This window comes from Pteronotus mesoamericanus, unplaced genomic scaffold (genome assembly GCF_021234165.1).
Source record: "Pteronotus mesoamericanus isolate MK-2021 breed Mesoamerican mustached bat unplaced genomic scaffold, CSHL_Meso_final contig_130, whole genome shotgun sequence".
Classification (NCBI taxonomy): Eukaryota; Metazoa; Chordata; class Mammalia; order Chiroptera; family Mormoopidae; genus Pteronotus; species Pteronotus mesoamericanus.
This window is the reverse complement of record NW_026555060.1, coordinates 20622672-20648152: the sequence shown is the minus strand read 5'-3', so window position 1 is coordinate 20648152 and position 25481 is coordinate 20622672. Positions and strand designations below refer to the sequence as shown.

The window sequence follows — 25481 nt, the reverse complement described above, 5'->3', positions numbered from 1 at the left end:
TAACCTTTGCTTACTTCATCACTTTAGAAAATTTTAGGCAAGAATAGGTCAAGATTCCCATGTCAAATTCCCTGTGGAAATTAAGAATACATGTGAAGATATTACCCAAATAGTTGTACCCTTTGTCCCAGAAGAAAAAAGAGCTTTGCAAAGAAAGTTTGTAATAAAACTAACTTAATTTTTTAAATCTCTATTTGGTTTTAAGGAAATTTATATTTAGCTATAATCTTCATAAATAATTTTGATGTCTTTCAGTAGTCTTTTCACTGTGGGTTTTTTTCTTTCATCCAAGTGTCTCAAAATCTTTGGATTTGTTCAAGAAGAAAGAAAAATATGGCAAGAGGCACGAAAAGCTTGCATAGGATTTGGAGGAAATCTGGTTTCTGTACGCAATGAAAGAGAACAAGGTATATGGCCCCCTGTACAACCAATTATGCATTGGAACATGTAATATTCCTCATAAAATAATGGAATATTGTGATAGTAAATGATATGTTTAGAAAGGGAAAAAAATCAAGCAGCATATTGGGAACTATTTTATTCAGTTGTAGGCACCATCTTATGTATAAAGTCCCTTTTCATTGTCAGCTCCACTCTGTGAAGCAGGTATCATTGCCCCCCTCGTGGATGGGAAAGTGCTGCTCAGAGAGCCCGGGGTCAAGGCGCTTGCTGAGTAAACAGCAGGGCTGGGAATCAGGCCGGGCCTTTGAGCCTACATCCCATTCTGTTTCCACCAAACCGTTTTTCTCTCCAAAGAGACAAAGGAATAGGGTTGTTCTAGCAAGAAAATGAGAAATTGCTGATTTCCCATTTACAGCTCTTTTAGTCATGTTACCACATAACTTCTAATGCAGTAAAACTGATTTTTAAATTTAAACTTTGAACAAATTGAGGAAAGCATTTTGATAAAATTAACATGAGCCAAAGCCCTGAAGAACAGCCCTGCAGGAAAAACTTCACCATCGCCACAGAGCAGATTGTAAGATTCATTATGTTGCGATCGGATGAAAGGTGCCTGACCACCTTTGCATGGACTTCTCCGGGCCACCTCATCTGAAATAGATATTAGGTTAAATTTGTGACTTGTCACTTTAAGGAGGAGGTTGACCAGCTCTAGACCATGCAGATGAAAGTGACAAAACTCATGAAGGGTTTGGAAACTGCAACAAGTGTCAAGTGAGGAATGTTTGAACGGACCCTTACATTTCCCAGCCTGGAAAAGAGAGGACGTGGATTTTTAAGGATCATTCTTGTTTGTTCCAAAGGAAGACCTAGAACAAATGAGTGGCAGTTACAGGAGAATAGATTTAGGCTTAAACTTAGGAGGTCATTTTAGCAATTAGAATTGATTGGATGGGCTGCTGCTTCATGAGTTTTCTAAAGGGCTGTGCAAACAAACTGGAAAGTACTCAAATGGATGCTGTAGAGTCCCATATACTGACTGTAGTACCTAATGTGGAAGATGCTCAGCAAGCGTTTGTTGTGCATACGAACTGATGCAAAAGATGTTGGTACAAGATGTGGTCTGGATAATTTCTAAGTTCCCCCTTGGTTCCAAGAATCTTCGATGTCATTTACTGCAAAGAAACGGTATCAGAAAAATATAAGAAAAAAGAGACAGCAGACCAGTGTATGACACTCTCCCAGATGTTTATTTTACTCCGTCAGTGCTGCTGTGCACTCTTTTGGAACCCACGTACAATAAGTCAGTCAAGCTCTCACCTAGGACCTTCAACAAGTTCAGGGACTTGCCAGGTGCTGAAAGAAGAGGGTCAAACCATAGCATACAGTGAAAAGATTTTAAGAATATAATATTCACATTTCTCCAACTAGCCTACCACATTTTGGGCTTTGCTACCCAGCAGAGAAACACAATAATTGATCCCTCTCTTAACCACAAAGGGCTGATTCCTGGCATAAAAAAATTTGAACCTGGGTAATAGAGATGTGCAGAAGGAAACAATTTTCACATAAAATAACATTATTCCTGGCAAAACAGGCACACGTTGTTGAATTCTTATTGTGGCTTTTGGCAGAAAAAATGTCAGTGCTGACATATTGGCAGGTACAGCTTTCCCTCATTGAATTTCGAGTTGGGGAGAGGGTAAAAGTTACGCTTTTCTTTAGGAAATAAAACTAAAAATAAATATCTACTCATGCTCTTGTCTCTTTCTGAAAAATATTAGAAGACCAAAAAAATTTTTTTTTATCTTTAATTAATTGAGAAAGAAGCAAACCTCTTATTGGTGGCTGAAGCGTTTACTACTCTGCAAAAGAGTAAACATGGAGAAGTGGTCTTTCTGTGAAATTGCTTGTTTTTGAATAAACAGATAATTGTGCCCCTGCAGGCTTCTTAGTATTTTGCATTTTCTCTTAGCAACGTAAGTGCTTCGTCATCTGGTTTTCTATTTGCACTCAGGAGCTGTGTTTAAACATAAATGTTTAGAAATTGTCCTGTAGAATTGGTGCTTGTCTACCTGGGTGCCCACAGGTGCGAGCAAGCGCTGTGGCCGGCATGGGAGAGAGCTGCTGTGGGGGCCCCGGGGACCGGCAGACAGAGGGGGATGGGCATGTGTCCATTAAAGCCTGTTACTCCTTCTGGATATTTTCTACCATCTCATCTGCCGTGGAAATGAGAAGGAAACAAGAGGCCATATTTGTTCTATATTCTCTGAATTTTTCTAGACTGTCTCTCCTATTGATGTGGGCACTTAGCTTCAGGGTGTCCCCTGGGTCAGTGGACAGTTGCTGACCCCTGGGAGTCGGCTGCCCAGGAGGAGCCCCAGAAAGGCAGCTCTCTTGGTTTGACAAACCAAGGTTGTGATAAGTTGACAGCCTAAAGCATCTTGTTGGATAAATAGTGTTTATTTTAAAAACTTTTCTGGATGAAGAGCCAGCTGTCTCTGCCCCTTAGTAATTCTAATCAGATTATTTTAGTTACAGAATCAGGATGCCTTCTAACTCATAGGATGACTGTGCATGAATGAGAAAAATGTACCTCTTCTGTGGATTTTAGGCAGCCACAGTTTTGATCGGAGCACGGGGCGCCCTTTAGTCTCCCTTGTCTCCGTGCCCTAGTGCCCTTGGGCAGGGCACACCGTTTGTAGTGGCTTAGATAAAACTCAGACTTTTATTGTACGAAACTTTTCAAAGTCCAAAGCTGAAGCAATAACACAATGCAAAGTTAGAATGTGTGTGTTTTCATAGTGAGTGCTTTTAAATAATAAAGTCACTAATCACATGCTTGATATTTTACATTAATGTATTTTGAATATTTTCAGTATTTCCCTCCAAAGTTAAAATTTATCTTGTGATACTTTCTTTCAGCATTTCTTACCTATCATATGAAGGACTCCACTTTTCATGCTTGGATTGGACTGAATGATGTCAATTCGGAGCACACGTTCCTTTGGACAGATGGGCGAGGAGTTCACTATACCAACTGGGGGAAAGGTTTCCCTGGCGGAAGAAGGAGCAGTCTTTCTTATGAAGACGTAAATCTCAATTTCAAGTCACCTCTCTATACCCTATCAGTTTGCTTATAGTCAATCTTATTAGCAATTAATCTCCTGTGAAAAATCAGTCAGAGTACTTCTTGGTCTGTTTCATTCTTGCGGATTTTAACTATTTCAGACTGAGCCAGCTCTGAAGGGAAGGCTACAAATTTAGTTAAGAACTCTTCAGCTCGGAGGTGGGTGGTGGCTGCAGTGAAGGATGGGAAAGCCAGCTCCATCGTGGGCCTATGCTGTAGCCAGGAGGCACACTGGAACACACTGCTGCCTCTAAACTCTTGAAGCTGTTGTAGTGTTTGGGGTGTAGGTCTGGAAGCTACGACTACTTCTAAGCATGTCATCCTCCTCCTCATCATCATTATTGAGCTAACATTTGTGGAATGTTTACTAAGTGCTTTAGTACATTAACCTAAGAGACAGATGATTGTCTCTTTATGTTACTACTTTTAATCTCATATCATTGAATAGTCAACAGATCAGTATTAAACACCGTGCTAAGCATTGTGGAAAACATGAGACTTTGTTTTTACCTTAAACAAGCTCACAGTTAAGCTAGACCACAGTATTATGTAAGAAAAAAGACAGTAAAGAAATAAAAGTGCATAATTAAAATCAGCTATGAAATATAGTAGTCAGGAAGAAAAGAAACTTACTACAGGATGAAGTGCCCTAATGAGTCATCACACATTTGTGGCACCCTCTCTGGGTAGAGGAAAGGAATATGAGAAAGAATCACTAGGGGTCTTATTCTAAAGAAGTTTAAAATATGATGGTCAGGGGAACTTGGCAAGAGGATGGGGAAGGCCTTGCTAGGTGGGCAAAGTGAAAAAGTCTCCCAGAAAAAGGCATAAGGTAGGTTTGGTCAGGAATAAATGGCTTTGGATATAGCAGGGGTCTTATGCAGAAAAGAAATAGGAGTAAGCTTTGAAAGATAGAAAGCAGAATTTAAGGAAATTTAGATGCTCTGTGAAAGAGTTTAAACTTTGTCAGAGAAGAAATGAAAAAAGATTTGAGCAGGATCTGATCAAAATGACATTTTTTTGTAAGTTCAATCTTTATTATAGTTTTTTGCCTTACCTTTTAGTCCCCATATACCTCCCTCCCCCCAGCAATCACCACACTGTTGTCCATGCCCATGAGTCCTTTTTCCTTTTTGTTCAATCCCTCCACCCTGTAACCTACTGCCACCCACCACTAGCTGTCATCCTGCTTTCCATCTATGAATCTGACATCTTTATGATAATTAGTTTGGTAACTATATACAGAGCGCACACATTCGGGTGGTGGGTAAGTGATTTTCTGTGGAGGATTTCTTTGACTCCTTTTTACATCAATGAGAGCTGAAAACTTACTGAAAGTTAAAGTAGAACAGAGTGAGATTTTGCTTAGAAAGATTTCAGGAACAAGAGGTGAGTTTCATGTAAAGCACAAAAGAAATTATTGCACAAGTGTCTTGTTTTCCAAACAAAAAGAAAAACAGAAACAGAAACAAACAAAATCTGTAATCTCACCCTTCATGAAAAAACACTTAATTTTTTGTTTCGTGTATTCCTAGACGGTTTCTTAGTGTGTGTAAAAATATAAAGTTCATATTTCAAAAAATGAAATCAAAATTCATATACAGTGTTGTTACAATTTCAGGACTTGAAAAATGGAAAGATTAAATACAGTTTGATAAAGAGAACGCATAGAACTTTTCATATACATTTTTGTGGTAGAAACATGCTTATTGTGTACAGGTTTTGGTGACTAGAGCAGAGACTCTGAGCTGGGACAGTGGAAGATAAGAATAACTAGGAAGGGACATAAGGATGAGTCTCAAAGAGTGAAAAATCTTTGAAATGTAGGTTTGAGGGTTCCTAATAGCTGAGGCTCATGGGATAATGAGGTTGGAGGCACAGAGGTAGAAAAGACAACTATGTTAGCTGTGGATCAGGAAATTGATGAAATTTCTGATGGCAAAGTGTCCCAGGTCTAGCTCCAGAATGTATCTGACTCTATTGGATTTTCAGTTAAATAGCAAGAGTTCCTTGTGAGGGATCCACATGGAAAGATGGTGCAGTGTGTGGAAAGTGAGGATGAATTGAACATACTGTATGTAAATGAATGAGGACAATCTTAAAATTTGGAGGTTAGGGATAAGCGATGTTTTTGGCTTATTAATGAATTGATTGAAATAATTTTTATCCCCCGCCCCCCACCAAATATACAGGCTGACTGTGTTGTTATTATTGGAGGGAAGTCAAAAGAGGCCGGGAAATGGATGGACGACACCTGTGAGAGTAAGCGAGGTTATGTATGCCAAGCACCTCCTGGTAAGTGCTGCCAAACCTCACCTGCCTGTGAGAGCAGGTGCTTTCAACTATTGTTTAAACAAATGAGCTCTTCATTTTTTTTTTTTGTGAAACTGAAACTTCTCTAAAAAATATAGCCTTATTAAAAAAAGGATTCTCACACCGACAGATTTGATTCTCACTCTAGTCCATGTATGCATATGGCAGACAAAACTGGTGATATTTTCTCTGATTTATTCATGAGTGTGCCCTCTTATCCATTACAGAAAGTTTTGTGCAGATTAAACCTGAAGTTGAAACTCTTATTTTAAAAAGATGTCAGATAAGAATACCTCGGTTAAACTTGCATAGGTTGAGAACCATTTGCACAAAACATCATATATACTTCATTATTTCTTCCGTGTCTTTAAAAATATAGCTACGTATTTTGTGTTCCTTTTTTCAGCTGAGGAAGCCTGATTATGGTTAAATGAAAATAAAACAGAGTATGTGGGTATTTACCGAGAGTCAAGATTATGGTTGTACATATTTCAGTTTCTGCTGAAGCTAGAATAAATATGTCTAGCTACACAAGATGAATGTCAGGACTCAAAAAAATCAACTGAAGATGAGGCCTGAGGGTGGCTTAGGTTTGCTGTCATCCAGAGTACAGCTCTTGGAGGGTCACTTTGAGTTAGAAGGTACTTCTTCAAGAACAAAAAGGTTTTCCTACCATCTGGGGAAACAGGGAACTAATGTCAGCTCATGACTAATGCCAACAATGACTGAAAATCACTGAAGATACTTGCAGATGAATGAAAAGTACTGCAGGCATTCCAGCATTCTATTAATCTGAAAGCTGGTGCAGTCTATGCCACTTCTCTATATGAGCAATTTTCAACCTTTTTCATCCCATGGCACAACACATAAACTAATTATCAAAATTCTGTGGCACACCAAACAATATATGTATTATATTTTTTGCTGACCTGACCAAAAAAAATAGGTATAATTGGATTCATTCACACTGATGGCTATTGTTGTGTTTGACATATCTAAGGGAAAAGAGGTCAGAGCCCCTGACTAAATAGTCAGGCATTGCATGTCTTAGAAATTCTCGTGGCGCACAGGTTGAAAATCGCCGCCCTGGGCTCTGCCCCACAGGACCGTCTTAGGCCCAGCGAGGCCATCTGTTCCTCTGCTCTTTGAGCAACGTGGGGAGGCTCCTTCTAGGAGTGAATGATGATTCACAAGCCTTTTTAAAATCCTTTTTTATGATTATAAATGTAAGTGATAGAGCATTTGCCACCAATGAAAATATTTTGAAGATTTTTAATGACTTTAGGCTTAAGGAAAGGTGTAAAAATGTTAGAGTGAAAAAGGAAGGCCATAAAATTTTAGACTGTCAATTATGCAAAAAGAAAAATCACTGTGAAACCCCATAAAAATAAGAACAAAAAAGGCAATGAAATGCACCAAAATAAGAATAGTGATTTAATGTGGATAGTAGGATTAAGGGTGATTTTTAATGCCTTCATTCATCATATGTTTCTGCATTTTTCAAAATCTATATATATAACATATACAGATATACAAATAAAATATATGTAAAATATTTTACATAAAATACATGATTAAATTTCAAAATATTTTAAAATAATATCCTCTTTGTTGAAAATTTGGAAAATACAAAAAATATTAAAAAGAGGAAATATTACCCACAACCTAACCTCTCAATATTGTAGTTTTTCCTTATAAGTTTTTCTATGAATGTTTCATAAATAAGCAAATTGGTCAGATGAGCTAAGTTGCCTTGTTGGTTTTTTAGCTCTAGCTCAAGCATCATTTGCCACTTTTAGTGGTCCAAAAAACTTCCAGAGATGTTTTAGACAAACCCAAGCCGGGAAGTGTAACATTTTAAGGACTCTGACTTGTGTCTCTTGGTTCAATAATATTGTGTCAACACCAGGTGGCAGCAACAGCAGAAGAAAGGGGAGGCTGCTCTCACTTTCTGAATTTGAGCTGCTGCCTTCCCAGCGTAATCAAAAGAAAGTTTGGCATTTGTGTAGCGACAGAACAGGCAGATGGCGGACTGGGCTGGCAGAGTGGAACAGGCAGGGAAGTGGCCAACACAAAATGGGTAGGCAAGGATATCTAGAACTCTAGACCAGGGGTGGCTAGCTTTTTACTGGAAAGAAACAAATTGTAAACATTTTAGGCTTTGCAGAACATACAATCTCAGCTGCAGCTACTTAACTCTGGAGATTGAAGAAAATCAGAAAGCCAACATGACTGTGGCTTACAAGGGCTCCAGCCCCGGAGTCGTTTTGGATGAGACATGGGCTGCCTGGTGAAAGGCACAGGAAATCATGAATAAGAGGACAGCTTGACGCTGAGATACAGGTTAAATGATCTAGGGGCTCGTGTATGGCTTTATTCCAGAACTTAAACTCGTCTCTTGAAGGTGTATTACACACAGGAGGGCTCAAATAAATTCAACTAGATATAAATTCATGGAGAGAGTGGAACAGATCGGGGAGAGGGCACGGAAGACTGTTCTTGATCTTGAAATTTGACCAAGGTAGGAAAATAAAGATTAGGAATGATAGGATGGTAGATATTCTTTAATTTATGGGATTAAACTGTGTCTTCTTTTTTTTTCATCCAGATACTAGATCTCATTGAATTTGCAAGCTTATTTTTTAAAAAGTTTGGAAATTTGATCATATAATTACATTGATGTTCTAAATACAGTTTAAAAATTATTTAATTCAATCACGCATGCTGATTAAGAATAGAGCTTTGTTTTCAGATGTTAAATGGCTCATAGACATATTTTTAACACCTGATGGTTTGGATTTGTGCTATTCTAATTTTTTTTATGATGTATGAAATATAGTAGTCATGTACTGATGGTACTCAAGTAATGTTTATTGATAATGTTAATGAAAATAATCTTTGTATTCCAGATCCTTCCTTGCCTAATTCTCCAGCAACAGTTCCAACAGATGGCTTTATTAAATATGGTCAAAGTAGCTACTCACTCATAAAACTTAAGTTACAATGGCATGAAGCAGAGAAACATTGCAAGTTTCAAACTTCTTCTATGGCTAGCATCCTAGATCCCTATAGTAATGCATTTACATGGATGCAAATACAAACATTTAATGAACCTGTGTGGATTGGCCTAAATAGTAACTTGGTAAGATGTGGACACATGTCTGACTTGACACGGTTGATAAATTGTGATTGAATGTGATTCTCTTTCTTTTCATACTGTTGAACACTTGTTACGTGTAGGAAACTGTGCTGGGGTATATGAATGATACTATCATGAACAAGACCTAGTCTTTTAAGTATCCAATGCCTTCGAGGATTTAGTAAGCTAGTGATGTATGACAGGAATCAAATAAAGACTTATCTAACTTATATTAACTCTCATATTGCTTTTTTAAAATTTATTTTTACATATAGCTGACATACAATATTAGTTTCAGGTGTACGACATAGTGATTCCACATTTATATATCTTGCAGAGTGATCACAGTAAGTCTAGTAACCATCTGTTACTGTCCAAAGTTGTTATGATATTGACTCTATTCCCTATGTTGTACATTTTATGCCTGTGACTTATTTTATATCTGGAAGTTGTTACTTCTTAATTTCCTTTCCCTGCATCCTCTCCCCTGTGACAACTATCAGTTTTGTATCTATCTATGAGCTTGTTTCTGTTATTTTGTTTGTTTGTATTGTTTGTTAGATACACATGTAAGTGAGTAAAATCATATATCATATAGTATTTATCTTTCTCTGACTGACACATTTCACTCAGCGTAATACCCCCTAAGTCCATCCATGTTGTTGTAAGACTTCATTCTTTATTTTATAGCTGAGTAATGTTCTATTTATATATGTACCACATCTTCTTTATTCATTCATCTATTGATGGACAGCTCTCATATTGCTTTTGAACATTAAAATTAAATTCTGTACCTAAACAGTTTTATTTATTAACTTATTTCTTTCTAGTGTCATAATTACAACTATGTCATGGGAATTAAGAAAGCAGGTCAGGGGTATAGTTCCTGGGTGATGAGGATACTTTTTATTTTTTGTGGCAAGCCATTTCAGAGTTGTTTTTAGTCCTGAAGTTGTGGGAGCTTCCATCCATGAGTAAGAAATTTCGTTGCTGTCTATTCCCTATATTCCGTGTTGGCAGAGGATGGGGTGGAGTGAGAGAACTGAGTGGTAATGGAGTTGCCAAAACATTCTTAAAATGAGTTTCTCTGGTGCCCCGTGATCCATTTATCCTCCGTGCATACATTGATTCATCTAGTTAGTTAACTAGCAAACTTCTTAGTAGAAGAACTGGAGTTGTCAACAAGTATCTTAATTGAGATCATACAAGAAGTATCAAAGGGAAGGGATATAAAATGTTACCAGAGGAGAGAAGGGGATCAATTGTGCCACAGGAAAGAATCAGGAGAGCTTCACAGAGAAAGTCAAACTTTATAGGCATCACTTGGGATGGTGAAACATAAGGAAGAAGTACCAAAAAGAGAGAAATGGATAGAAGGGGATTAAACTGCAGAGTAGGTTGGTGTCAGATTTTGTAGAGCTTCTAATGCCATGAGGCAGAAATTGAAATGTATACTTCATGCAATGAGTACTTCTTAAGTAGGGAAGTGAATACTTAAAAGTAAGTAGTTCTATAATGATTTCCGTGATTAAACTCAGACAAGACATTTTTATGTCTGTGTTGACTCGATTTTTAGTAATTAATTTGCTTGGTAATTCATTTTCTTCTCAAAGATGTGGTCCCAATCATCTTATGAGTTTAAAATAGGCATTTATTTATTTTAAGAAAGATTAAATGGCTTTCTACTACACAGGCATTTATAACTAATAGAGTACTATTATTTTGCTTACATCTATGGAGTTAATGATTATATAAGCATTATTTGCTTAAGCATGCTAGTAGAATACTACAAAATTCTAACTTGACATAACTCATGTTTTGATCTTATCATTATATCTATGGTAATTGGCTTGGTAAATTAAATAATGCAGTTAAAATGGGACAATTGTTTGGGGAGCTTAAAAATTCAATTAACTTTATCCTGTGGTCTTAGGCATTACCTATACAATTTCTTTTAGACTATTAAAAGGACATATTGATAAATAATATTTTTTAAAAAAGATTTTACTTATTTATTTTTAGAAAGAGGGGAAGGGAAGGAGAGAAACATCAGTTGGTTGACTTTCACATGAAACCTGGCCTGTAATCCAGGAATGTTCCCTAACCAGGAATTGAACCAGTGACTTTTTTGTTTGCAGGCTGGCACTCAATCCACTAAACCACACCAGCCAGGGCTTAATAAGTAATATTTCTGATGTTATCAATTAATTCTTTTGTGGCCATGAATTTGTTTGACTATATTTAATAAGAAATCAAATGTGTAGATTGAATAAAACAATAAGCTTTTAAAAAAATGCATCATGATCAGTTATGGTTGAAAGATCTGGTAACTGGAAGGTGAGACCTATACCCCTCTGTTCTTTACCCATAGGACCTTACCTAAGTCATTTGTCACTGTCCTGTTTCAACAGCCAAACAACAAGATTAGAACAAATGTGTTTCTCTCCAGGGTCCATGAGTTCAATGAAAATTATTTAAATTTTATTATTATCTCAATGGCAATACAATAAATATTTTCTTTGGAAGATAAAACTTTTGTTTGGCACTGAAATAAGAAGAGTTTCACAGAATATGACAAGGGTTTTAGGTCAGTTTTTCAAATTGTCTGCCAAGGATGTATTCACTGTAGTCTTCTTTCTAAGAAAGGCTGCATTTACTGAATTTGAGTTAGTAGAAATGATCCATGATGTTTTTTTAAAATTCCTCAGTGTTGAAGGTTCTTTGTCAAATCATGGTCTTAAATACACTTTTAAGTCTTCACTTGGTTCTTTTGGCATTTTCTAAATGAAGCATGACTCCATGTTAATGTTCGTTTTCGTTCTTGCAGACCGATGGTGACTATGTTTGGACTGATAAATGGAGGGTGAGATACACTAATTGGGCTGCCGATGAGCCCAAACTGAAATCAGCGTGTGTTTATCTGGATCTTGATGGCACCTGGAAGACAGCACATTGCAATGAAAGTTTTAATTTTCTCTGCAAAAGATCAGATGGTAATTGAATATACAAAAACAATCTAGGCATTTGTAATTTTCTCGATAAGTTAGTACATACTATTGTTTATATTATTAAACCATAACATGTCTTGGAGAGCTTAAGAATAAAATAAAACATATTCTTTCACCTAACAAAAGATTGATTTGGTAATAAATAAATACACATAAATCAAAATAATGGAGATAGAAATTTTTCTTCATTGCAAGAGTTGACTTGCTCTTTTTCTGAATTTCTGAATTTTTATAATTGAAATTTTTCTTTGAATCTATGTAGGATTCCTTAGGAAATTATCGTTACTTTCAATGTCAGTAGCATAACTATATCAAAATAATTTGATCAGAATGCATGTAGATTCATCAGTTGGTGATATTATGGTGATAGCATCCTAGCATGCTGTCTTAGAATTGAACAGTCATAGCTAATAAGGGTTGTAGGGATTAAAACCCACGCCCTCACTTGCCAAAAAAGAATGTCCTGAAGGGGGCCTATCTTTGCAAATTGTTTTTGGGTTACTTTGTTTTTGGTACTTAACAGCTTTCTGGGTATCTATGGAGCTACATTCTTAATTATGAGTGCAATTGATTGCCACCATTCTTCAGTACATTCTGTTGAAATATATTTAAAATTAAAAAATTAAGTAAATAAAAACCCAATAATAAAAATAACAGGCTCAAATGATTAGAATTTTAAAAATAATAATTATAGGCATTATTCTACATACTATAGAAACTTCAGATTTTACTTTATTTTAAATGTCTTTTTATTAACAGAAATCCCTGCCACTGAACCTCCCCAGCTGCCTGGCAGATGCCCAGAGTCAGATCACACAGCGTGGATTCCTTTTCATGGCCACTGCTACTATATTGAGTCTTCATATACAAGACACTGGGGCCAAGCATCTCTGGAATGTCTTCGCATGGGTGAGTGTCACATTTACTGTAAGAAAATCCCACTATCATCTATTCTGGATTAACATAATACTAATAACACGATACATTAAAAACAGAAAGAATGTAAAAATACCTGTTAATTTTTCTGAATAATTTATATTATAACAGAATGGTCAACATCATGTCCCCAAAATGTATTTTCTAATATTGTAGCCTCAAAAATCTTAACAAGTGTGGAAGAAAATAATCATTTACTGAACAAGTCTTTCTTACTTTAAGCCTTAATATACTAAATTGTTAGGATTCTCATTTTCAGGTATTCAGAGTATTGTATTTGCATATGGTCACCAATAAGCTCAGGTTTTCAAGTGTTCAAGAACCATTTTGTTTTACCATAAATGGACAAGCATTTATATTTGATTATTTTATTTGTGAAGAAAAACAAAAGAAAACTCAAACATGACATAAATGGATAATTTTCCCCTGAAATAAAAATGCCGAAAAAGTTAATTTCTTAGGGTACATTTAAAAATTCACTTAAAGCTTATTGAATATTTTACTTTTTTTTTTTTTACTAAATTTTGATTATGCCCTAAATCAGGGTTCTTCATCCAACGGTGGTGTGCAAGAGTTGTATCCTCATATCCTATAGGTTCATTAAAAAGTTAACCTTGAGTTTTGACTCTTTAATGTTTATATTTTTTCAGCTTTATTAAGGTAAAATTGATATAAAATTATAGTACATTTAAAGTGTATAACATAATCATTTGTTACACATATATTCTGAGAGGGCTCTCCCCATCAAATTAATTAATATGTCCATCACCTCACATATATACCTTTTTTTTGTTTTTGGTGAGAACACTTCAGTTCTACTCTCTTAGCAAATTTCAGTTATACAATACAATGTTATCAGTTGTAGTCACCATGTTATATATTAGATCCTCAGACCTTATTCATATTATAATTGAAAGTTTGCACCCTTTTACAATAGGCTCTTCCTATTTCCTCTGTACCTCTTAGCCCCTGCCAAGCACCATTCCCCTTTCTTTTCTTTCTTTCTGTTTCTGCAAGTCTATTTTTTTTTAAAGTTCCACATATAAAGCTGATACCACATAGTATTTGTCTGTCTCTGGCTTATTTCACTTAGCATAATTCTTTCCTGGTTAATCAATGTTGTGGAAATGGCAGGTTTCTATCTGTTTAAAGGCTGAGTAATATTTCATTGTATATATATCCCATTAATAGTTCAGTATCATGTTGTTTTATCCCCATATATGTGTGATTTTTTGTTTTCTTCTTGTAATTGATTTCCAATTTTATACCATTGTGGGTAGAAAAAACGTTTGATATGATTTCAATCTTAAATTTACAGGGACTTTTTTTGTGGTCCAACATATAAGTCTTGGGAACGTTTCATGTGTGCTTGAGAAGACTGTGTATTCTTTTTTTTATATCTGTGGCTTCTTTATTTTTAATTTATTTTTTATTATTTATTCTATTACAGTCGTCCCAGATTTTTCCCTTTTGCCCCCCTCCACTCAGCCCACCCCTTTTGCCCACAGTCAGTCCTCACACTGTTGTCCATGTCAATGAGTCATTCATACATGTTCTTTGACTAGTCCCTTCCCCTTCCTTCCGCCATTTTTCCACTCTCTCCTCCCTTCCTACAGTTATTAGTCTTTTCCACATTTTCATGTCCGAGGTTTTATTTTTCTCATTCATTTATTTTGTCCATTAGATTCCAGTTATAAGTGAGGTCATATGGTACTTGTCTTTTGCCCACTGGCTTATTTCATTTAGCATTATAGTCTCCAGTTCCATCCATGCTGTTGCAAAAGGTAGGACTTCCTTCTTTCTTTCTGCTGTGTAGTATTCCATTATGTAAATTTACCACAGTTTTTTAATTCACTCACCTACTGATGAGCACTTGGGCTGTTTCCAGCACTTGGCTATTGTAAATAGCACTGCTATGAACATAGGGGTGCATGGGTTCTTTAGAATTGGTGTTTCATGATTCTTAGGGTATATTCCCAGCAGCGGAATTCCTGGGTCATAAGGAAGTTCTATTCAGGAGAAAGTGGTGGTGGGAAGATGGAGAAAAATGTATTTGAACAAAAAATAAAAATAAAAAAAACATTAAAAAAATTTTTCTGAGGAAATTCCATACTCTTTTCCACAGTAGCTGCACCAGTCTGCATTCCCACCAATCATGTACTAGGGTTCTCTTTTCTCCACATCCTCGCCAGCACTTGTTGTTTGTTGATTTATTAATGATGACCATTCTGACAGGTGTGAAGTGGTATCTAATTGTGGCTTTATTTTGCATCTCTCTGATGGCTAGTGATGTTGAGCATCTTTTCATGTCTGTGGGCCATCTGTATGTCCTTCTTGGAGTAGCGTCTATTCAAATCCTTTTCCCATTTTTTAAATTGGATTGTCTTCCTGGTGTTGAGTCGTGTGAGTTCTTTATGTATTTTGGAGATCAAACACTTCTCTGATGTATCATTGGCAAATATGTTCTCTCATACAGCTGGTTCCCTTTTCATTTAGATAATGGTTTCTTTAGCCATGCAGAAGATTTTTAATTTGATGTAGTCCCATTTGCTTATTTTTCCTTTATTTCCCTTGCCCTAGGAGATATATTGGCAAAAATATTACCACATGGGATGTCTGAAATTTTACTGCCTTTGTTTTCTACTAGGACTTCTATGGTATCATGACTTATATTTGTTCTTTATCCATTTTGAGTTTATTCTGGTGTGTGGTGTAAGTTGGTGGCCTTGTTTTATTTTTTTGTATGTACCAGTCCAGTTCTCCTAACACCATTATTGAAGAGACTGTTTTTACTTCATTGTATGCTCATGCCCCCTTTGTTGAATATTAATTGACCATAAAGATGTGGATTTATTTGTGGGTTCTCTATTCTGTTCCATTGATCTATGTGCCTGTTCTTATGCTGGTAGCAGACTGTCTTGATTACAGTGGCCTTGTAGTATAGTTTAATGTCAGGTATTGTGATCCCTCCTACTTTGTGCTTCTTTCTCAGGGATTGTTGAGGCTTATTTGGGGTCTTTTTTGGGTTCCATATACATTTTTGAAATACTTGTTCTATATCTGTGAAATATGCCATTGGTATTTTGATAGGAATTGGATTGAATCTATAGATTGCTTCGGGTAGTATGGAGATTTAAATCGTGTTAATTCTTCCAGTCCATGAACACAGTATATGCTTCCACTTATTTGTATCTTCCTAATTTCTTTCTTTAGTGTTCTTTAGTTTTCTGAGTACAGGCCTTTTATATCCTTGGTTAAATTTATTCCTAGGTACTTTATTTTTCTTATTGCTATGGTAAATGGGGCTTTTTCTTAGTTTATCTTTCTGATAATTGTTGGTGTACAAGAATGCCATCAATTTCTGGGTATTGACTTTGTAACCCACTACTTTGCTGAATTCACTTACTAGGTCAAGTGGTTTTTTGGTGGAGACTATAGGGTTTTCAATGTACACTCTCACGACATCTGCAAATAATGACAGTTTTACTTCCTCCTTCCAATTTGGATGCCCTTTATTTCTTTTTCTTGTCTAATAGCTGTGGCTAGAACTTCTAGAACTATTTTGAATAAAAGTGGTGAAAGCGAGCACACTTGTCTTCTTCCTGATCTTAAGGGAAATGCTTTGAGTTTTTGGCCATTGAGTATGATGTTGGCAATAGGTTTCTCGTATATGGCCTTTATTATGTTGAGGTATTCTCCCTCTATTCCCACTTTACTGGGTGTTTTTATCATAAATGAGTGCTGGACTTTGTCAAATGCCTTTTCAACATCTGTTGATATGATTAGGTGATTTTTTTTGTCTTTTATTTTGTGTAATGTGGTATGTTACATATATTAATTTGTGAATGTCATACAAATTTGCTACTCCTGGGATAAATTCCACTTGACTGTGTTGTATATGTTTAATATATTGCCAGATAGGGATTGCCAGTATTTGTGATATTGTTGTCATACAAATACATCTTTATACATTGTATGTTCGTCAGCACAGATTTATAATTATTGCTTTATGCAGCATATTTAGATCAGATAAGATTTTTAAAAGAATTATCAACAAAAACAACAGTTTAAAACTCTGCCTTAGCCTTCACTTTATGCTTGTGCAGTGCCTCAAGGTCAGCCAGAGGTGAGAGCTTAGGCATTTCTCATATTTTTCATGAGAATGCACATATCCTGGGCAGGTACCTACCCAATGCATGTTCTGTGGCCTTCTAGATTCCCAGGAAATGGCCAATGTTTTTAAAATGTCCCTATATACATCTTAGTCCTTAGTTTTTTCTTTTACATTTTTTTTTTGGTTGCTTATTTCCCTTCACTCTTATCACTGCCTCAGTCAACTGCGATGTTACACAATTCCACTGATAGTTCCTAAAAAGCACCCCCAAGTAAAGACTGTTTGCACTAGAGGAGTTCTGTGTCAGGTCAAATAAAGGCAAGTTTTGCAAATGAGGTTTTCCAGAGAACTGTCAAAGATATCAAGTAATGGAAATTCTTTGATAAGTGACTTTGGGAAAACTTCAACACCATTCTGACTTTTCCAGTGTCTTCTAGGCTGCTGGTTTTCACTTTGAATTGGGGGCTCTTGATTTTTAAGAAAACTACAGAGCTATCGATAAGACAATGAGATTAAGATGAGTTATAACGCCATTAAGCTCACTGTTCTTACCAAGTCTTTATTTTGAATAAATGCTTCCTGGATAGTTAAAAGCCATTGGCTAATTTTCAGGTTCAAAAAAGTTGATTTTGACAAATCTGTTGGTGTTCTTATTGCTTTTGTGGGGTAGAGGATTCTCAGGTGTCCTTAGTTTGCCATTCCTTATGATGGCACCTAATTCTGCCTAGGATTTTTTAAATTAAATTTTTTTTGCCTTCATGTTTGAGTACTTTTAAAAATTTTGCAATGAATATGTAGAAATTGTTGTAGGTGACTGTATTTTTCTGTAAACAATGTGAGTATTCTCATTTATCAAAATATGTCATAAATATTTTGAAATGGCTATTGCCTATGAAATGTTTCTACTAATGGACTGTGTAATCATGCAATGAAAACAAATATCAAGGGTACAATCCAGGATCCAGTAACATGGGATGCAGGTGTATGGTTAAGTGGAGGCCCTCAAAATTCAGAATGCCTAGATCATGCCATGACTTTGCCCTCTACTATCATTAAAAATCTTAGCAATGATTGACCTTCTGTATTTTATATTTTACTTAACTATAAAATGATGTACCAATAGTACCCACTTAATAAGGCTGTAGTAAAAATTTAGTGAGATCATGCTTATATAGCCCAAAGCAAAATGTCTGGCATAAAGTGCCAAAAGTGTATTTGTTGTTACTATTATAAAGCCATAGCTATTTACTATAAAATCTAAGGCTGACAATCAGTGTTAATCTAATGTGTGTTGTCAATGCCATAGTCGTTTAACCAGTTTTTCAGTATTTCTCTTCTTACTTTGTACAGTCCTATACGTAACAGCTGGATTAATACTCCTGCAGTGCATTGCATCGTTCTGCTGCCTGAAAAAACTAAGTGTTGTCACCACAGTGCCCCAAGTACCAATTTCCTGCCATCTACAGTGAGGCCAAACCCAAGTCTTGTTTCATCCATTGACCATATTAGTCCAGCCAAACTGCACTATCTATTAACACTATTAATTTCTCCCCGTAGGTATTTGTATGTATGTATGTATGTATATATGTATGTGTGTATCATCTATCTATATCGTATCACCATAAACCGATATAAAGAGTTCCATGTTTCCGTGAGTCATCTCTATTCCTGAAGCTCTTTGCTTTCTTCTTTTCTTGTCTTTTCTCTTATTCTTCCTCTTCCTGAAATTATTTTCTATCCTTTCTGCTTGAAATCCTATGCCTTTTGATATCTTAAATTCTATTTTCTCCATGTTTCTTTTTAGTTGCTTCACCTAAAACAAATCCTCTCCCTGTTTGATGCATCAATAGCATATTGTACTTATTTTATTTTCTAATACATTCTATCACTCTCAACTCATTGCTACCTACATTACTATAACCTCTCAAGACATTCTGTGTGCTACTTCTTTTTGCATGTTCTGCAGCAGCTTGTTTAGTAGTTGTGCACAAATGATGCTTTAAAAATGTATTTGCAGAATAGAGACTGAAATTCTAAAAAGATGAATGTCTACTCCTTAAAATTGTTCCCCTCAAGTGGATATAATAGAATGATTTATATTGCTCTTAATATAAATACTGTCAATATAAAAATACTTTCAGCTACTTAAATGTACTCCCACAATATTTGCTGTTTTATATTTTGCAGGTTCCTCTTTGGTTTCCATTGAAAGTGCTGCTGAATCGAGTTTTCTATCATATAGAGTTGAGCCACTTCAAGGCAAAACCAATTTTTGGATAGGACTGTACAGAAATGTTGAAGGTAATTTTTGCAGGATGACTATTTAATCACAAGTATTTCAAACCATTGTATGTTAAAGAAGGTTTCAGTTCCAGAGGTCTTGCCTTAAATAGTGGTTAATTTGTAAAGTTTTAAAATTCAAAATATTTTCATTTGAGATAAGAACTGAAATTTTAAATGACCCATATACTTTCCTATCCTGAAAGTTGCTAGTTAAAGTAATATTTTCTGCAGCTAAGTTAGTTTAAGAAGCTTTAAAAATATTTTCTGTCTCTGCCAGAAAAAAAAAACCAACTTAGGGAGAGAAAAGTATACAAGTTTGTATTAATTAGGAATAAATTTTCAACTAAAGCTGTATAAGAAACATATTCTCACTTTCCTTACTTGTAATAATTAGTAATTATAATTTCATCTATTAAAAGTCTGGCTGTAAACGAATATTTTTTATTTATTTTTATTTTATTTTATTTTTTACATTTTTATTTTTATTTTTTAAAATTTATAAATCATGCTTATTCTATTACAGTTGTCTCAATTTTTACCCCTTTATTCCCCTCCACCCATCCAACCCCCACCCCCCGCTCCCACAGTCAGTTCCCACTCTGTTGTCCATGTCCATGGATCATTCATACATGTTCCTTGTCTAGTCCCTTCCCCTTCTTTCCACCATTGTCCTCTTTCCCCATCCCCTTTGGTCATTTTCAGCCTGCTCCATGTGGCTGTAAACAAATATTGATTGTAGTATAAAATAGTATGCTTTGAAGTTTTACATGGATAAGTTGATCTTATTTTAAGATGGGTTTTTTTAACTTATATTTTTATTGGCTATATTTGATAATCAGGAAAGTGGATGTGGATAAACAACAACCCAGTCTCCTTTGTCAACTGGAACACAGGAGACCCCTCTAGTGAACGAAATGATTGTGTATCTTTGATTGCATCTTCTGGATTTTGGAGTAATATTCACTGTTCTTCCTACAAAGGATATATTTGTAAAAGACCAAAAAGTAAGTAGAAATTTGCCCTGTGGTACACATGTTTGCAGGCCACCATTGCTTTCTAATATTAAGATGTCAGGTGTGGGATTATAATGTGATTACAGGTCCCTTGCAAGCTCTCCCCTGCATAAGTGAAAAATACAGCCTACCACGGCGATCAATTGCTGTCTGTGGCTCTGAGTGAGCATAAAACACTCCCTGGCTGCTTAGCTGACATAACTATTTTGATTTATCAACCCACTTATAATGAGATATCCATTCATATGGGTTTGTAAAATTGCAAGTAGTTTGGAGAGCCAGGCTACAAAGACTTATAGCATGAAAAGAAAAGGCGGAACAGTCACCTTGACAAACTGGGAGGGGCAGGGCTCTGGAAGGGAATCAGAGTTTATTACAATAAATCATGTAAGATTTAAGGAATAAACCTTGTAAGACAAATGAAGCCTCCTTCTGAGACCTGAGTGGCAGACCATGGAATAACAGGATAATAGTGTTATTTGCCCATGATATGATACTATTTGGACTTTAATAATATTTTTATGCCATTCCTCTTCACACAGCCTTCCCAACATATGAAATTATTAATTTGATAATATATAAAAATAAATGAATTAGATAAACACTTTATCCCCTGTAGATTTTTATTATTTTAGAATTTTATAGTTATTCGGCCTTTTAAACACATACTCTTTGGTGCAATGTTGGGATCTTATTTCACTTTCATTCAAATGTTCATAATACCTAATGTTTCCATGGGCCAGTTTCAGAACTGCTAGCCTAGAATACATTGTTTATGGGTAGACTGGGTAGATTTTTGAGGGTCAGTATCAGTGGTTCAAATGCAAATCTGAGGACTATATAGGGGTGGGCAAAAGTAGGTTTAAAGTTGTGAGTGCACAAAACATAGTTTATTCCTATATTATTATTTATTAATTATTGTATTATTTATTTGTATTACAACTGTAAACCTGCTTTGACCCACCCCTGGATTTTTAGATCTTCCAATATGTTCAAACTCACCATACAGTTGTAGGATGCTGTTATAGAATAGATAAATCTGATCTATCTATATCACATCATAGCATGTCATATGACCATAATCCAAACATGGAGGATTTGATATATCTATGAACCAAATAATACTATCTATATGCAATTATTATGGGTTTTTACAAGTATTTAATAAATTTCTTATTTTACAAACAGTTATTGATGCTGAACCTACCCATACATTAATGACAACAAAAGGTAAGACCATTATGAAATTTCAAGTTTCTTATTAGTAATCTATCAATATAGTTTCGTTAAAAAAAAATCATAATAATCCCTTCCTACGTCGCCCGTGCTCTCAGTCGACTTGGCTTGACCTACACTAACCTTTGTCATTATGTCATCAGCCTCCCTTGATTGTAGCTCTAGAAAAGCAGGGTTTGGGGGCAGTTTGGTGGTTTTACCATCGATGTTTTTAAAGGCATTTATTGCTCTGTTACAAAGAGTTGTCTTATAAGAATCCATAGGAGAAATTTCTCCCAGTAATCTCTGTGGGTTGTTTTTTCTTTTTAAACAATGGTTTTAATTTTAATTTTTTACATATCTTGAATTAGTTAACATCCTATTTCACTCATTTGGTTGGCTACTAAAAAACAGTGAGATTTTTGGCTTACTGCAATCTCCCTGTTAACCTCATGGGTGCTGTTTGTTAACTAATTACATTCATGAGCCCAAATTGCTACTGCTCTTATTTTCTCTTTCCCCTAATATTTTCCCTTGCTTTTTTTATTGTCATCATCATCATCATCATCATCGTTATTACTACTCTATTTTTCTTCATATAATGTATTTGTAAGCGGCCGTAAATTATTTTGAAGCAGGTATAAATATTTTAAAACATAGTTTATCTATGTAGCTCCACGCTATATAGATAAACGAAATATTCTTGCAACTGAATAATAATCTTAACATCTAAAATAATCCTCTATTCTGTTTTCATGTCCTGCATTTGTTTGACAAATGTCATTGTAAAGAATATTCATGCATTTTAGTTTTTCAAAAAAGGTTATGTTTTTCTCCATAGCCTTCTACCCTCTGCCTCACTCCTCCTTGTTCCTAATGGTTTTGTTTATTTCTAGCTTATCCAAGAAAGATGGACCCATCTAAAAAGTCTTCCAGTGTGGCAGGGGTAGTCGTCATTGTGGTCCTCCTGACTGTAATGGGTGCTGGCCTTGCTGCGTATTGGTTTTATAAGAAGAGACGTGTGCATTTACCTCAAGAGAATACTTTTGAAAACACCCTCTATTTTAACAGTAGATCAAATGCAGGAATTAGTGATACAAAAGATCTCATGAACAATATTGAACAGAATGAACATGTGGTCATGTAGTATCACAATGTGATTTAGATATATTTGAATTTCATAAAATTATAACTAAAATGTTAAGGTCTTTAATTCAATCTGATTGTTTTGTTTAAAATTAGGACTGTGTTGCACTGGTCTGTGCCTTTTCTTTGCCTAATTGAAGAAATAATTGCTCATTTTCTAGCCTGGCAAGATACTTTCACAAAAGAGAGAAGATACTGATTACCACTTTTAAAAACCTTAGGTGAATACATAGGATGATAATGTCAACACTTATGCATCACTGGTGTATAGTTATTGTCAACTTCATGCAGATTAAAAGAGTCCCAGAAACAACCAACTAAGCTTCCTGAAAGAGTTTAAGGAGCTCCCAAAGAAATGTTACCTATTGAGTAATAGTTCAGTAATTAGAGGACCATTTAAAAACAATTAAGTCCAAATAACGTCAGATAGCATAAAAATTTAGTCACTTTGTCTTTTTACCAATTTTGATTTTCACTCCAATTATTTAGAATTGTATTTGTACATATGCAGAAAGAATAAGGAAGCTGAGAATCTGTTTTTTTTCCAAGCAGGATTTTGAGGCTGAATATTGCAAAGGTGTTCTTTGTCCTGTTATATGCATATCAGAAATGCAAAGATGTGAAATAAAAATGTAAATTTGCATAACTGGATGTACTTAGATAATGTGAAATAAACATCAAAGACAAGGTCTATTTTTAACAGATTTGTATTTTGGTGATTTTGTTAAGTGTAAATTTTTTTAAAATGAGAATTATTTATCCATTTACTTTACATTTAACCTTACTCTTAAACAATCTTATTAGTAGAAGAATTCTTTAAACTCTTCATCTCTTTAAAACAAATAGCTTGCTAAAACACTAAGTATAAAATGAATTTTACCTTAATGACTTCCAGAGTTCTCCCAGGTCTTCCTTTCTAACATTGACCTAGCTCAGGATTCAATAACCAAAGGCACTGTTATTGGGAACTAGGTCTCTAAATATCATGTTCTCACTTTAACAAATTCTTTTCGCTTAAGAATTTTGCCTTAAAGTTTTATGAACATTGTGAAATACATTGGAGGTATCACATCTCACACATGTTCCATACAGTCTGCTCATCCTTGCCTCCTTTCCCAAGGCATTGTTCATTCTTTATATCTATCTATCTACGTACCTACCTATGTATCATCTATTGATCAATTTATTTAAAAAAATTGGCTCATGCTATTGTGGAGACTTGGTAAGTCCAAAATACACAGGATGGGTCAGCAGGCTGAAGACTCAGAGAAGAGCCACAGTTTGAGTCCAAAGGCAGCCTGGCTGCAGAATTCTTCTGACTTTTAGGCCTTGAACTGATTAGATGAGGCTCACCCACACTCTGGAGGGTGATCAGCTTTTCTCAAAGTCTGCTGATTTAAATGTTAATCTCACCCTCCCCCCAAAAAAACCTTCACAAAAACATCCAGAATAATGCTTGACCTATAAAATTGTGTCACGCCCCTTTATATAACAATGGTTTGTGATTTTTTTAATAAAGGGAATGGAAGGATAATGCAGTCTTTAGTGTGATTGATCACAATTTTAAAATATCTTTGATAGTTTAGAAAAGGTTCTTTTACCTATAAAACTTTGTATTGATAATGTAGTATAAATTTTAGGGTTATAGTTAAAGATGGAAAACCTCTATTGAGTTTCATTCATATTCTGGTGCTAATATTTCAAGGCACTCATTTTGAGAGTTTTTTTTTTTTGTATGTGCAATGAGTCATCTTAAACACCATTACATTTGGTGGTACTCAGTAATCAGTTTATTGACATTGTTTTTATAATGGAAGAGTAACAATTCTTTGGTGAGGTTGGTATATTGTGTCAAAACAGCTAAAATTTTCTATCTTTTTTTCTAGTATGTTCCTATGATTCACTTTTCTTCATTCGCTTCATTAACTAAGTTACAATATAACCTTAGAGTCTCTTCACTACCTCAGATCAATTGACGCTGACATTGGAAAGGCTCCCTGAATTGGCTGGAGCTCCTGGCTGTATTATGGGGGCTTTAAAATACTAAGTTATTTGTGGCAGGTCGGAACAATTCGGTTTTGGCAAAGATTATCGATCTCACTCAACTAGCGCTGCGGGTTGAGTGAAAACCTGTCCTATCACAGCTTTCTCCTTATGGGTCTCATTACAGCTCTTGTACACAGAGTTCTCTAGGAGATTTAAAGACCATACCAAAGCGACCAGGCTCTTTTCTGTTGACTTAACTTTTTTTTTTTGTTTGTTTAAGGGCAAGAAAGTTCAAGACTCTCTGGGCTTGCTCCTGATTTGGGGTTTTGGCATAGATTCTCAAACTATGATGGGGAATAAGAGCCACATGGAGAGCTTATTCAAAATACAGAGTCTTTTGGGCTAATGCTTCTGATTCTGATTAAGTAGAGCTGGGTCAGAGTCCTGGAATCTGCATTTCAAGGAGCAGCCCAGGAGAGTCGACGTGATGAGCACGCACTTTGGAATCATTTTGCATTGAGAAAGCATTTCCCCAAAGCTGCTAGAAATCTTACATAATCCATGGGGTAAACACAATGTAGCCAAATAGCATGGGAATTAACAAAAGCTGTGGCTTTTCCATTCTGTCTGCTAATTAACCAGGAACTGTAGATGCTAAAATTCACTTCTGTACTTCTTTTCCTGAATGCCCCTATATTCTATAAACTGAATGCTTGTGACTCACTAAAATATATATATGTTGAGACCTAATCCCTAAGGTGATGGTGTGAGCAGGTGGGAACTTTGGGGGGTGCTC

The 25481-nt window shown here is 35.5% G+C and overlaps 1 protein-coding gene across 1 annotated transcript in view; it reads left to right on the top strand.

Moving 5' to 3' along the window:
* Window positions 1-23401, top strand: part of MRC1 (mannose receptor C-type 1) — an 80052-nt gene extending 56651 nt beyond the window's left edge. The window contains exons 21-30 of the mRNA XM_054593090.1: window positions 293-407; window positions 3328-3494; window positions 5725-5827; window positions 8755-8987; window positions 11812-11977; window positions 12752-12901; window positions 19230-19343; window positions 20165-20329; window positions 21527-21568; window positions 22450-23401. Of these exons, the coding sequence (XP_054449065.1) occupies window positions 293-407; window positions 3328-3494; window positions 5725-5827; window positions 8755-8987; window positions 11812-11977; window positions 12752-12901; window positions 19230-19343; window positions 20165-20329; window positions 21527-21568; window positions 22450-22700 (1506 nt within the window). The 3' untranslated portion in view covers window positions 22701-23401. The remainder of the gene's footprint in view (window positions 1-292; window positions 408-3327; window positions 3495-5724; window positions 5828-8754; window positions 8988-11811; window positions 11978-12751; window positions 12902-19229; window positions 19344-20164; window positions 20330-21526; window positions 21569-22449) is intronic.
* The last annotated feature ends 2080 nt before the right edge of the window (window positions 23402-25481 follow it).